This window comes from Lathyrus oleraceus, chromosome 1 (assembly GCF_024323335.1).
Source record: "Lathyrus oleraceus cultivar Zhongwan6 chromosome 1, CAAS_Psat_ZW6_1.0, whole genome shotgun sequence".
Classification (NCBI taxonomy): domain Eukaryota; kingdom Viridiplantae; phylum Streptophyta; class Magnoliopsida; order Fabales; family Fabaceae; genus Lathyrus; species Lathyrus oleraceus.
The window spans coordinates 28,334,418-28,350,672 of record NC_066579.1 but is presented as its reverse complement, the minus strand read 5'-3'; the positions used below and the strand labels follow the sequence as shown (position 1 = coordinate 28,350,672).

Genomic DNA, 16,255 nt, shown 5'->3' with positions numbered 1-16,255 from the left:
GTCAGTTCACCGTATCACAGTGACTCATCATGGATCGGACCATGTCTAATAGGGTTCGATTTCTTCTCTCAGATACACCATTCCATTGGGGTGTTCTAGGAGGAGTAAGTTAGGATAGGACCCCACACTATTTCAGATGGTCATCAAACTCTAGGCTTAAATATTCACCACCTCGATCTGATCGAAGAGTTTTAATATTCTTACCTAGTTGGTTTTGTACTTCATTCTTGAATTCCTTGAACTTTTCAAAGGACTCTGATTTGTGTTTCATTAAATACACATAACCATATCTACTGAAATCATCAGTAAATGTGATGAAGTACTGAAAACCTCCTTTGGCTAGTATGTTCAGTGGTCCACATACATCAGTATGTATGAGGGCCAAAAGATCATTAGCTCTTTCACCTTTTTCTGTGAATGGAGACTTTGTCATCTTTCCAATTAAACAAGATCTGCATGTCTCATATGATTCATAATCAAAAGAGTCTAAGAGTCCATCTTTATGGAGTTTGGAAATGCGTTTCTCATTTATGTGGCCTAATCGACAATGCCAAAGGTAAGTTGGATTTAACTCATTAGGTTTCATCCTTTTAGTATTAATGTTATAAATAGGCATTTCAAGATCAAGGACATATAGTCCATTGTTCATTTGTGCAGTAGCATAGAATATATCATTCAAATAAATTGAGCAACAATTATTCTTTATTATAAACGAAAAACCAAACTTGTCCAAACAAGAAACGGAAATAATATTCCTGCTAATTGCAGGTACATAATAATAGTTCTCTAACTGAATTATTAAACCACTAGGTAAAGTCAATACATAAGTTCCTACGGCTAAAGCAACAACCTTTGCTCCATTGCCAACTCGTAGGTCGACTTCACCTTTTGCCAAATCTCTACTCCTTGTTAGTCCCTGCACATTGGTACAAATGTGAGAACCACATCCAGTATCTAATACCCATGATGCAGAAGTAGATAAATTAATTTCAATAACAAAAATACCTGAAGTTGAAGTCTCTACTCCATTCTTCTTATCTTCCAGGTACTTTGGGCAGTTTCTCTTCCAGTGTCCGGTCTTACCGCAATGGAAGCAGGTGCCTTCTTTTGCTATGCCTCCACTAGGCTTCAAAGCAGCAACAATGGGTTTGGGTTTGGCAACTTCCTTGCCTTTCCCTTTATCACCCTGCTTGGTGGGCCTTTTGTTCTGTCTCTTTCCATTTCCGATCATCAGAATGGACTTCCCTTTTGACTTCAGATTCTGCTCAGAAGTTCTTAACGTGGCTAGCGGTTCAGGAAGAGATTTGTCCATATCATTCATATTGAAATTTAGGACAAATTGACTGAATCTATCTGTCAACGATTGCAAGATCAAATCAGTCGCAAGTTCTTTTCCGAGGGGAAAACCCAATCTCTCAAGGTTTTCCATATACCCAATCATCTTGAGCACATGGGGACCTACAGGGGCTCCCTCAGCTAACTTGCCTTGAAAAAGGGCTTTTGAAACTCCAAACCTTTCATGCCTTGCTTTCTCTTGATAGAGCATCTTCAGGTGTTCGATCACATCGAACGCTGCCATGTTCTCATGTTGCTTTTGCAATACTGAGTTCATGGTAGCTAGCATAAGACAAGCAGTTTCATTTGCATCATCGACATGCTTCTTATAAGCATCTCTTTCTGCCTTAGGTGCAGAACTAGGAGGTTCCTCTTCAGGAACAGGTTTCTCCAAGACATACAGCTTTTTATCATGTTTGAGGACAATCCTCAGGTTTCGGTGCCAATTCAGAAAATTTGTCCCAGACAATTTTTCCTTGTCAAGGATTGATCGCAAGATGTTGTTAGAGGTGTTTGTTGTCATGGTAATCTACATAAGAATTAATGAAAATATAAGTATCAATAACATATTTAATTAGGCCTTTAATTAAATATGCTCCCACTATTTTACTCGAAACAAATGACCCTCACCATTTGATTCGGAAAATCCCGTTGGAAGATTTTCTAGTGGGTCGAGATTCATATTTCACTTCGTTTTAAATCCACGTAGGCGGATTACACAAAACTAGGTTATTTAGGTAGGAACTCCTTCCAATTGTATCTAATACAACTCTCGAATATTTTAGTTGGGTGAATAACTCCTTATTCCAATCCATCACATGGATCATTTCCAACTCTTGCTTCTAAACATATATAATCTTATTATAATTTGTTTAGTTAAGTATGACCCATTGTTTTAACAATTGGATATTACAATTATCCCATCGCACCTTACTAATATAGAACATGCACCCCGCGTAGGCGAAACCTACATTATCCGATACTAGTCTTGATGAGTGTTAAAACTTGGAAAGCATAAACTTAATATTTAATTTGAGGGAATTTGCAATTATTCTGAGCTCACCGGCTTATTTATCATATAAATCGTCTCTCACATGCATCAACATACATTCACATGCATCAACATACATACATAATGAAACAGTTATGGTCCCTAGCGCAATTGTTCTCCCAAGCCAATGAGAGAACCTAAGCTAACCTAATAATGATCTAAGCTTCTCCAAGCAAGATCTTCAAGGTTTTCCTCTTTTGATATTGACTTCTTCTCTTTCTTCATAACATTACATTACATAAAAGAAACTCGTTTTACATACGAGGGAGTGAGATGAGAAAAGAAGTTACATTGAGAGATTAAAAGAGAGGCACGACACGCAGGTTGTATTTTAAAATCCAAAACAAAATAAAGGAAAACTAAGGCCATAACCGATCACCACAAGACAATAATAATAAACACATTATTATTATTATTAATTTTAATTCTTTTAATTAATTAAAACCAAATTAAATTTCGACGACCGATCACACTACGCAGAGTTAGTCGGGGATCCGCTGCCCTGCTCAAAAATTTTAATGAACAATTCATTTAAAATTGACGTCATTTTTCGCATCAACACTTGATACTTTAAAGCACAACTCTTGTGTCGTCATTAACCCTAATTGCATAACTTTTTGACAACACAATCCTTGTGCCGTTATTAACCCTAATGCACTAATTTTAGACCGTCAAACACATCTCGATTGTTGATTCAGTATGATTGATCAACACGTCATTGCTTCACCATACTAATGTCGGATCAAGAAGCAAACGACCGTTGATCGCTCAAAGGAAAACAACCATTAAGTGTTTGAATGAATGAAACAGAAACAATATATCATATACACCGTATTTTGCATCAGGATTACTTATATCATATATATAACTTGATCGATCTCGATTTAATTACTCGTTTATTCTTTGATTCATTCTGTCTTTTAATTGTACCAATACAGAAAATACAGAAAATAAATAGCTATCAGATTCATGGTTTCGTAAGTGGCTCTGATACCACTAAAGGAGAATGGCGATCCAAAACGCAGCGGAATTTAAAATTTCTCCTTTAATGATCCTTACGAATGGGCATGATCAGTGATAGAATCATTACCTCTTGTGGCGATCACAAACGTTGAACGATGACAACGCCTCTACTCAGTTCACACGAACGGATTCCTTCAATCTCAGTGCTAGCTGCTACGAATGAAGGCTTTGAGTGAGAGAGAAAGAGAAACGAAATTGCAAGTGTGACAATGCTTCTACACAAGGGTTCTATTTATAGAACCACTTTTGTGGGCTGCAAGCTAAAAAGCCCACTCAAGTGTATATGACCCATATCTTATAATATGCCAAAATCACTTAAGCTCGTGGTACCTTACCATATTTCGTATTCTACTTAAGTACACCGTACCTTACGATGTTCTATAATTCACTTAAGGGCACCGTACATTACGTTATTCCTTAATTACTCTATCTCTCATCAATCTGTCCTTTGTGTGTGACCCTATAGGTTTTCGCGGCATTGGCAATTATATTAAATCATGTATTTAACATAATAAATAGTGAGCGGTATCTAGCAACACATCACTACTATCCAAGACACGAAAATGTCATGTGATCTGACAAATCCTTCTGTGATAATAATTTTTGTGTATAATTACCCTTTTGCCCTTATGTCTATATTGAACACAAGGCATAGACCGTGTCATCCTTGTCCAGTTCAATATTGGGCCCATAGACATTTATCCTGTTACGCAGGATGGGCAAATTCCATCTAGGTCACTCATGTCCCTTAGCATGCTTCGTGGAGTACCCATCATCTGTCTTTATGGTCATCCAGTTACGGACAACGTTTGATCAGCAATAAGGCACTCGACTATACACCTAGGGTCCATAGTGGTTTCAGGTCGAAGGGTGGTATACACCATTATCACCATGAGAATAACTTATGACACTTTGCATAACATTCTATATAGTATTCTCATAACAGGTCAATCCAGTATAAATATTATTCTTAATATTCATACCTATGTTTAAGACTTGATAACTCTTTATCCATGATCCATGAGATGTGATCACTAGTCTCTAAACATAATAGTCTTCATGCTTTAATGTTATCCCACTTCACAATAAAGCTTGACTACGGATACTTTAAGAATAGTGTCCTTATGTCTAATGTGATCTCATGATTAAGTCATACTTGATACATTAAACGGACTAGCTATTCTAGGGACTTTATTAAACAAACATAATAAAGAAAAAGCCTTTTATTATTAATAAATAATTCGATACAAGTACCAAAAGTATTGGCCTCTAGGGCTTACACCAACAGTGTTGACTACTCACTTGGTTTGAGGTTCTTATTTGTTGCTTGGAACTTTGGTTTTGACCTAGCTAAAACTCTGCTGCATGGTGTTAGATGATTGATCCAAGGTATGCTTTCATGCATATTTAGTTCATTGACTTCATGGTCTCATGACCCATTTAATCCAAGTCTTATTGCATTCACATTTCATCCATTGGTTTCATGATTTCATTAATGTGTCAAGATTCATTCATGCTTTAATTTAAAGTCCCAATTGATTCAAGTTCATTGTCCATTTGGTCAAGTCATTCCATGGTCCTTGGGTTTCAATTTCATTCATTCGTTCAAAGCATTTGTTTCAAAATTGATTTTATTTGAATTCAAATTTGTTTCATGAGTTTCATCAAGAACATTTTACTAAAAAGTGCATTTCATTCATAAAGATAATTTGTCACATTGTTTATACATATTCATTAGAGATTACAAAGAAAATACATTGTTTGCATAAGTTAACTTTTGGTCAACTATTGACTTTTTGATCAACCAGTTGACCAAAGTCAACTCACCATGTCTACAACCCCTACACCCTAATTCCCTTGTTCTTTAAGATAACATCATCCTTGCATTGATCAATTTCCTACAAAACAAAGACCAAAACCAATATGTTATTTTCAATCATTTTAACCATAAGATATGCATTTCATGTGCCATGTCTCAATACATGAACCAATTCCAAACCAGCCCTAGCATTTCAAGTCTAGCATAAGAAAAACAACTTCAAGCATGTGAACCATACATCCAAACAAAAGAAAACGAAGACTAAGCATGTCCTAGCATAATTGTTCATCATTTCAAGCAAAAGCATTATGTACATCAAACCATACATAACCATTAGCAACATAAACATCACCATTACATTCAAAACAACAAGACCCGACATTAACCATACACAATGACAATAACATTTCATGACCATAGCAATATCCTGCAACAACACGCTCAATATTATGCAATTCATTCATACATGACAAGCAATGCATCACCACCAGCAATGCAAAACATGACAACAACCTAACATCTACGCAACAAATGACATAACAACCATCCATATGATAACAACATCAAAAGCAAATCATACAAACCATTTGTGACCATTGCATTGCATCCAACAAAGTCATCAAACACAAAGCATTAAGTCATCCTGCAATAGGCTATTTCACAATCCAACACCAAGCTATAACAGTTCAATTAACATCAGTAGTAGGGTATCCAGACGAAAATCGAGTTACCAATTAACATTTCCATTAACCAAATTAACCAATAGTCATTGAGTCTAAGAAATTAACCTTAACTAATTAACATCATCTAATAATTAACATCACTTAAATGGGCACACTTCCTATATAACAAAAAATTAAACTAACTCATTCTAACAACACGACTTTCACCAACTCAGTTACAAACACTCAATTTCAGAAATCATTTCAACTCTAGTTGAATCAAAACTAACTAACTCCTAACAAACCAACACTGTGATCACCCTTAACTATTTTATTCCAATTGCCAGCTAACGGTTAACATAAGTTGAATTCCTTTGTTAACTCATCCCCTATAAATCCAATTCACTATGCTCATTTGATCAATCTTCATTCATCCATCGATTCTAACTTAAAAAATGATTCATCACTCTCCCTCACTCTTCACAATCTCTCACACAAACTCGAATTCACACTTCCCTATCGAATTCTCAATCTCATGATTTCTCTAGATTCAAAAAAAGAAGAAGAAAGGAAGAAGAAAGAAGAAGAAGACTCAAATGAAGAAGAAGGAGATTCGAAGTTTCCAGAGAAATGTACTTGAATTCTAGCATCTGCTCCGGTGAGTGCCACCATTTTATTCATTGTTCTACCTCATACTAGTTACCATGATGTAGAGCTAGGTTGGGGGATTCAAAGCCCTAACCTCTAGGGCTTTGATTTCAGAGATTAAGGATTTAAGTTCAATTCTAATACATAGGGTTCATGTGGATTATGTCATGTTTTGAATGATTTATGAGGAACTGGAGATTTTCATTATGGGATTCATGTTCAGAGGAAGAAGACGAAGGAAATGATGTATGTTATATTGATATTAGGGCTCCGCCGCCACCGGAGGCAACCTCTGGCGCGGCGGAGGAAGATTGAATTCTGGTAGAGGGAGTTTCAATGGCTTGGATGTTTAAACCGAGTAATAAAACGTGACAAACGCTTTGTTCATTTTGGCATGTGCTTTTTTCTTTTGAGTTCCAATCGCCGAGCATTGGGATTTTTGGCCCAAACAACCTGCTTCCTGCACTCCCACAAGTCTATACACCCTTATTTCCCTTGCTGAGAATTATAATGGGCCTAGCATGGGCTTGCACGTGTTCTGCTTGTTGCATCATTAATTTTCTAGATATACCCCAAATAACCTGCTTACAGACGTGTTTTAGGACACACAACCAATCCTAATTATGCCAAGGTTGTTTTCATCTATTGCACATGCGTTAAAATTAGAAAGTCACAAAAAGTTCAAGCAAAATTCAACCAGATACAAATTCGGAGATACATCTTCAAAAATAGTTCAGACATAATCAAGAGATGCATCTCCGGATGAAATTGCAATTTTCACCCATGACAGAAACCCCATTGATGCCCTATCCTCTAACCAAGTGGTAATGCACGTCCATATCAGTTACCTATTTCCATTGCACTACTATCTAATGCAACTTGAATAACTTATGTTACCTAAAACATCATTCAAAACATAAAAAAGAAGAACGAAATGAGAAACTTACCAAATCAAAGTTGTGGATGAAAAACTTGAATGAAGTGTGTAACTTTGCAGCAAATGAAGTAAAATGGAGTGAGTAAACTTGATGAAACTTCCTTAAATAGGGTTTGAAAATGGTTTGTAGTAAAAAAGCTCAAATGAAATTTTTTGAGTAACTTTTTAGAAAATGAAGGAGGAAGAGAGAAGGGTTTGACGCGGATATATGAAATAAAAACATCTGGAGAAGCATCTTCGTACAACTCCTTGAATTTTAAATGAAGTTTTTTACAAAGATGCATCTTTGGATTAACCTCATATGCATACGGAGATGCAACTCCGAATTAAATTTTGCCAAATTAAAGGTGCCTGATCAATTTACATTGATGAGTGTGTAAAAAAAGTGTGTCCAAAGATGCATCTTCAGATGTTGGGGCAGATGTGACTTTTCACAGTGGCGTGAGAGTACCCATAAAAGTGAGAAAAGTAACTCCATATATTTTTGATCGATTTGAATATCAAATTCTCTCAAAATTGAATCAAAACGACATGTGAACACCCATATTTATATTTCTAGCATATTTTAGAGACGTCTAAAGACCAGGAAATACCTCCCTCCCATCTTGGGAGACATTTTTAAAAACAAAAAGATGCATTATTGACTTAAAAGTAATTCAATAACCCTAAAAGTATATAAAGAAGAATTTAAAATAGATATATTTTTCAAACAATGAAAGTTAAAAAAAATGAAATTATCAAACATATATTTTTCAAATATATCACAAACTATAAGCTAAAAAAAATCGTATAAATTAATAAATAAAATATAATTAAGAGACAAAATTTACTATTTATTTAAAAAAAAAATTAGCAAAAAAATGTTATAAATATTTTTTTAAAACATTTTTTATTGGAAGAAAATCTTGTGAATTCTACATTGTGTTTTGTTTAAGAAAAAAGTAAACATTATAGAAAACTATCAAAAAGATTATTCCTAACACTTTTTTCCGGAGTAAAAAACAGTTTTCTATATATCCTAAATTTTTTCCCCTTTAAGTCAATAAAAGGTGTAACGTTCCTAAAATATATAAAAAAATTGCAACGGCTAGTTGGAAAATGACAGTTTGTTAGACAAGTCCCACGCTCCTCGAGTTTTCTTTTCTCATGCTCCGACTTTCTCACACATTACAATATATATAAGTAAAATTTGATTAAATAATAAGAACATTTTATATTAAATATTCATCCATTTTTATTTAAATTTGGGATCGAAAGGAATACTTTATTTAACTTTTTAAAGAACTAATATTCATACATCAATTTTGATGATAAATAAATATTTTAGCAAATCAGCAAAAAAATTAAGAGTCGGTGAGTATGATTTTCCGTATTCAACTGGGAGTTCCGTTGACAGTCAAACTAAGTAAAAATCAGCAAAAAAATAAATAAAGATTTAATCATTTACTACACGTATTTAATATTTATCAATAAATAAATAAGAAAACATGATTCGTACACGATCGACAAGAGTTCTAATTTGGGCATATATTAGCAACGGCCATTTTTCTTTCATAAAAAAAAATCACAAATCACTCAGCACACAGAGAGAGCTAGTGCTGCTGTTACTTCCTCTGCGTCGCTTCGTTTCTTCCTAAATTAGGTTTTCATTTTCTTCTACTTCACCCGCCACAACAATGAACTTGAACATCTTCAAGAAGAAAACCTCACCCAAAGGTTCTCATTCTTCCCTTTTTCCTCATCACATTGCCCTAATTCTTACCGTTTGTGTTTACGATTTTCACTTTTTTGTCATTTAACTGATTGGTTTCTGTGTCACAACTTCGATCTAATTGTTATTGAGAAGAAACTCTCGCTTATTGAAATTCTGTGGTTGTTTACTTTATTTTTATTTTTTTATTGCAGAAGCTCTAAGGCAAAGTAAGAGAGAAATGTCTGTTGCGACTAGAGGTAATTTACTTCAATTGATTCGGATTTAGCTGTGTAGTTTTATAGTTGAGTGTTTAGATCAATGCATTTTCTAGCACAATTGAATTGTTTTCATTTCATTTTCTATTTATGAATTGTTAGCTCTTAATGACAGACACTTCTGGAAAAAATGTGTTTGTGTTTGTGTTTGTGTTTGTGTTTGTGTTTGTGTTTGTGTTTGTGTTTGTATTTGTATTTGTATTTGTATTTGTATTTGTATTTGTATTTGTATTTGTATTTGTATTTGTATTTGTATTTGTATTTGTATTTGTATTTGTATTTGTATTTGTATTTGTATTTGTATTTGTGTTTGTGTTTATGTTTGTGTCCGAAACCGAATGACACTTGTGATTTACCTTTAATTTTTTTATTTTTTCAAATTATTAAGAGTGTCGATGTGTCAGTGTCGGTGCGTGTTTCTGGTGTGTGTGCTTCGTAGATTTTTAGAACAGAGGGCTTTGGTATTTAGATTTTTTAAGGAAGTTGTTTGGATGGAGGATTTTGGAGGGGAGGAGAGGAGAAACTATAAATTGTTTCTAAAATTGAAACCAGTGTGATAGAAATGTTTATGATTGATTATTTATAACGTTGTTCTTTTTCTTTCAAATTTTTTGAAATCTCCAATATATACAAAATATTGCCCAGATAAATAAGCAGTTATGAATATGTACCATTTCTTTTTTTGTAGGAATTGAAAGAGAGATAGCATCACTTCAGATGGAGGTAAATACTGCTAACAAAGATCTTCTTAGTGATTTTACTCTGTTTCATACTTCCTTGTAATGCTTCACTGCCTTGTGTACTGCAGGAAAAGAAGTTGGTGGCAGAGATTAAAAGAGAAGCAAAAACTGGAAATGAGGTAACTATATTTCTCATCTATTTTTAGCTAATCCATTTCGTTAATTTTAATGAGCTATAATAGAGCATATGGTTTAGTCTTTATAATTATGTCTTGCATAAAAGTATTACTAATATGATATTGATAGCAATCTTTATTTAGATAAATATTTGGGTGCTGAGTGTTTTCATCTTAATTGAGATCAAAATGATGAATAAAAATAAATAAAAATATCTATCATTCCCTTCTTGTCCATAAGATCTTGAAACTACTTTATAGAAGTAAGTCCTCTAACCAAAACACCTACCAATTGATGTCCAATGGAACATATGTTTAGTAACCAAACCCTTATTTATCTCTAGTGGTTTAACTACCCTCCATCGGAACTACTCTTCCTACAACAGAATCTACATGTCCAACTTACCTAAGCCTATTTACCATCCTTTTTTCTTCTATAGGTGCTATCCCAATACTATATAATATTGTCATTTCTAATATTATCTCGTCTAGTCTTACCATACAACCAACACAACATCCTCATCTCTTCTACATTTATTTTATTTTCATGTTGATTCTTAAGTCCAACATTATGTCTTATACAACATCGCAGGTCTTACAATAGTTTGATAAAATTTTCCCTTCAACTTGAACTGTACTTTCATGTCTCATAAAATCCGTGAGGCCCTCCCATTTCAACCACCCAATTCGAATTTGATGGTTTACATCTTTTATTTCTCCATCATTTTGTACTATGAATCCAAGATGTTTAAACCACATAACTTGTGATATGATATAATCTTCAACATTCATCTCTAGGTTAGAAACACATGAGAAGGCTATAATTAGAAATCTATATAATATTATAAACAACCAGCTTAGCAAAAGCAATATCATCATGTTATAATTGCGCTCTTCTTTTATGGTGGAGACTTGAGGGAATCAGAATATGTTCAACGTAAATGTAGTCAAACATTAATATAGGATTTGCCCAACTGGAGCCAATTGCAGTTTTAACCTTGCTTTCTATTTAAACTTTTATCTGTCTTTGTGTGTGCATTAGTCAAACAGATTATAATTGCGGTCTCCTTTTATGATGGGGATTGGATGGAATCCAAACGTGTCTAATTGTAGTTAAACACTATTATAGGATCTACCCAACTGGAGCCGATTGCAGTTGTAACCTTGCTTTCTATTTAATCTTTTATCCATGTCTTTGTGTGTACTTGTGAACTGATTTGGAATGCATTATATTCGATATATAAAATTTGCAATCCTGAGTTACAAAATGTTTGTTTACAGGCTGCTACAAGAATCCTGGCTCGTCAACTTGTTAGGTTACGCCAACAGATAACCAATTTGCAGGGAAGTCGTGCTCAGATCAGGGGTGTAGCAACTCACACACAGGTGTGCTAAATAAAGTCTTGTTTTTTTCAAGAGGGTTAACTGGATTTCCATTTTTCACAATTTTCAAATTTCTTTTGTAGGCATTGTATGCAAGCACTTCAATCTCTACAGGGATGAAGGGGGCAACTAAAGCAATGGTAGCAATGAATAAGGTATATTTTCTGGATTGTTTCTGCTTTCATTATTCAAAAACTTCATGTTTTATGGTAATTATTGATATACACATTCAGTTTACAAACCAATGGGTAGAGTCTTGAACTCTTGATATGCCCTTGTCAAAGAAGCAAACAAAGCAACATGTCCTATATGTTAAGAGTAACTTAACTTCCATAGGATTTGTTCTACAGATGACTAAATTTCAATCAGTGGTTACTATTAAGTACAAATAAGTGCAAACAGTTTCCTGCTGGGACTAAACCAAAACTTTGTAATATGTGAAAGATGTGTTTCTGGCATTGTTATATTTTTGAAAACTTTTTTGCTTACGACTAGAATTACACAGTAATCATTACCTTGCTTATCTCTTGCAGCAAATGGCACCGGCAAAGCAGGCTAAAGTGATTCAGGAATTCCAAAAACAATCAGCACAAATGGACATGACGGTAATTTATCCTTTTGTGTTAATTTCTAATATGTTCTCATGCAAAATCAGTCCATCCTTAACTACTTTTAGACTTTGTTTAGGAGGGTGGATATTTGTTAGTTAACATGAGAATTGCCAATAATTTATCCAGTGTTTTTAGACTGGTGGTAGCTTTTGTGACAAAATTGAAGGTCTCTCCCATTGTTTGGTCTCGCTAAAGTGTGGTGCTTTGCACTGAGTTATTTTGTTATAAATTCACAATATATTCTAGGTAAAGAATTAATTCAAGTAACAACAATAAGCTAAGAGTTAAATGAATGAAACATGTTTTATATTAAAGATAAGCAACCAAAACAATGAAATTGAGGACTTATAGGGTATAGTTTTTGATTTGTGGCACTGTTATCAAAATGGAACTTTTCAGCTGAGTGAAAAAATAAAAATAAACCTGCAACTGTACTAAGAGGATAATGGGTGGGTTTTTGCACTGGACATTGACAAGGTTTTATTTGAAAAAGTTCCAATTTCAATAAAGATAGAAAAAATCAGGCAACATGAAAAAACATTAAAGGGAGAACTGAGGTTGAAATAACTGAAAGACTTTTGAAGATTGTGGGCAATAGAGGTTGATTTGAAAGACAGTGAAGTACAAGAACTAAAATAAGCAACCAAAAATGAAGTATCCATGACGTAAGTATCAGAACTAAAATGAATGAGAGTCAGAAGATCCATGTGATTTGGCTTCAAACGACATATTAATAAGCCTACCAAAAGGGAAAACCTGGCACTCCAGCAATATCATTAGACTATATTTTTTTACTTCTCTCCAAAACATTTTTACTGTTATCCTAAATGCAGATTGAGATGATGTCAGAATCTATTGATGAAACTTTAGACAAAGATGAAGCCGAGGAAGAATCAGAAGAGCTTACTAACCAGGTAAATGACAAACTTAATTATATAGTAACTGCACTTACTAAGTACATAAGTAAAGTTTCCCCTTTCGTATCTAATTTTCATTTATTGATGACAGGTTCTTGATGAAATTGGAGTTGATATTGCATCCCAGGTTGGTTTTGGACTCAATATTTTAATATGCTACAGATACAACATAGAAATCATTTGCGTTTTCACCTATCAGCTTAAGTTTATGAAATAGTTAGTTCGTGACATGGGATCTGAGCTTTTATGTGGTCCTAAAGTTTAGAGATACTTTCTTCAATTACTTTTATGAGCATTGTATCGGGCGTAATGCGGATTTAATATGTTACAGATACAACATAGAAATCATTTGTGTTTTCACCTATCAGCTTAAGTTTATGAAATAGCTAAGTTCATGACATGGGATCCGAGCTTTCATGTTTTCTGCTCCGAAGTGCTTAGTTTAGAAATACTTTCATCAATTACTTTTATGAGCATTTTAGCGGGCGTAATGCTGATTTATTTTCTTATTGTAGTTATCTTCTGCTCCGAAAGGTCGGATTGCTTCAAGGAATACTGAAAATGTTGCTGCAAGGTATATATAGTTCAGTCTTATTCATGTGAGAAAGCTGTCTAGAAAAATGTACTTTTATTGGTCGTGTTAACTTCCGTTTTGCCTTCTGCGTGCAGATCAGAATCCCAAGATGTTGAAGAACTTGAAAAGAGATTGGCTTCTCTCCGAAGAATATAAAGATCCACAACTGTTGTTGATAGATATGTTTTCTAATGTACAAATTCATTATATATATTCTATATAATTGTAATATTGTTAAGATTTCATTAGAATGTGTTAGATATGGAGAATAGTTGCGGGACTCAGAATCTATATATCACTAGAAGAAACATTTATAAATTTGGCCTTTGTTTGGCTAGGATATATTATACACAATGAAAAACAATCCTAACTAAATGTTTCAAATGGTCAATAAGCTGCTTTGCCTAAGGTGTATGAGATTACGTAATATATACACAATGAGAATATATACACAATGAGAATGTATACACAATGAAAAACAATCCTAACTAAATGTTTCAAATGGTAAATAAGATGCCTTGCATTCTGTCTTGATATTTGTAAATATAATATTAAGAATATTTCTATATCGAATAGTCTCACATCGACGATATCATGTAATTAGTTATAATCTATATAATAAAGTCTCCGTATTGTTTTTCAAAACACACAGTTTATTCAAATATCTCTTAATTTCTTGTATTTTAACATGGTATCAGAGTCTCATTTAAGATCCGGTGGGCCACCTACTATTAGGTTTCCGCTATCGGGGCACCCACCATTTATTTTCATGCTCTAGATGTCCAGTCCTGGACGTGAGGGGTGTGTGTTAAGAGTCCCACATCGGATGATATATGTCCTGAACATATAGTCCATTGTTCATCTGTGCAGTATCATAGAATATATCATTCAAATAAATAGAGCAACAATTCTTCTTTATTATAAATGAAAAATCAAACTTGTCCAAACAAGAAACAAAAATAACATTCCTGCTAATTGTAGGTACATAATAACAGTTCTCTAATTGAATTATTAAACCACTAGGTAAAATCAATACATAAGTTCCGTAATCGATTACTGCAGGATGGCAAAATATTTTTTTGAAGTAAAACTAAAAATGACATAACTTTAGTTTTGTAAGCCCATATGAGGTGTCGTTCGAAGCGTTGGAAAGCTAACGCATGAAGTTATATTATGATAGTTCCTTGTGAGATGAATTGACATGTTTGGATGGTATGTGGATGTATTGTTAGATGTATGAATATCTTTTTCGTTCTTACTTTTGGTGGTGTGTTATGTTTAGGCTGCTGCTTGGACATTGTTTGGAAATATAGGATGATCATGTATGATTTTATTCTTGAATTAGTTCTCTTGTGTTGTATGGATAATGTTGTTGTGCATATTGGTGATGATCTCATGGTGATCATTTTTTATGAGATTGCATGTTATGGTGAATCATGCATCATGGTGTACGAGCTTCGGTCCAATTTTGGTATGATCTGGTCTGATGGTGTGGATTCAGGAGAGAGTAGAGAATTCCAAAGAGGTATTAGTGAATCGTTGCTTATGGAGATAACAATGAATTTTGGTGTGCTCTAGTTCGATGGTGTGAATTCGGAAGCAAGTAGCCGATTCCATATGGGATTTTGTGAAACGTTACTTATGGTGATGGTAATGATTGGTGTGCTCTGGTCATATGGTGAGGATTTAGGATCGATATGGACCTGTGTTATCCATAATGGTACCATATGCATTATTTAGTCGAGATGTTAAGTACATTTGCATTCATTATTTTCATATGTAGTGAATGCTTCTGTTGATATTGGTGATTGAAAGTGCTTTGGTGATGTATGCGATTGAATTGTGTTGAATAATTGTTGATATCATTTAGGATACCCTTACATACTTTTGTACCATTATATATTATGAGTGAATTCTCACCCCTTTATTGTTTGTTTGATTCTGTGCTCCTTCACGGGGGTACATACGAGCAGGTAAAGTAGTAGCTGCTTAGAAGAATAAGGATGACATTGAGCCTATTCTTATATTTTTTTTCTGTTTTATGCGATGTTTTAGATTCTGGTGCTCTAATCTTTAACACTGGGCGGAAGAACATTTATGTTTTCTATTTGTTATTGGTTTTTGATGTTACTTATATTGAAGGCATTTTTCGTAACTATGTTAGTGTTATTAGGCATACTTGGTCATTGAATTATTTTAAAATTGACTATTTTGTTGCGATGAGCCTATATAAAGGCGAGCATGTGATGACAAGTATTTTATTTCATGCATGTTTTGAATAACTCGTGTTATGGAGTATGTTTCTATTGTGTTTTGAGTGACACCCTATGTGTGTAGTTGTTGTATATTTACTTTATTTCATGTTTTGGGGTTTAGGGTGCTACATAGTGGTATCAGAGCAGGTTGGTCCATCCGACCAGGTTTTTGCAATGTTGTTTGTTCCCCTAATACGCGATATGTGTGTGAAACAT

The 16,255-nt window shown here is 34.0% G+C and overlaps 1 protein-coding gene across 1 annotated transcript; it reads left to right on the top strand.

The window, feature by feature from the left end:
- Window positions 1-9,006: 9,006 nt before the first annotated feature.
- Window positions 9,007-14,178, top strand: LOC127086775 (vacuolar protein sorting-associated protein 2 homolog 2). Its single transcript, XM_051027583.1, has 11 exons — window positions 9,007-9,191; window positions 9,381-9,425; window positions 10,132-10,166; window positions 10,252-10,302; window positions 11,581-11,685; window positions 11,766-11,837; window positions 12,216-12,287; window positions 13,127-13,207; window positions 13,302-13,337; window positions 13,726-13,784; window positions 13,880-14,178. The coding sequence occupies exons 1-11, from the start codon at window positions 9,152-9,154 to the stop codon at window positions 13,938-13,940; spliced, it is 657 nt and encodes a 218-aa protein (XP_050883540.1). The 5' UTR covers window positions 9,007-9,151; the 3' UTR covers window positions 13,941-14,178.
- Window positions 14,179-16,255: the final 2,077 nt, after the last annotated feature.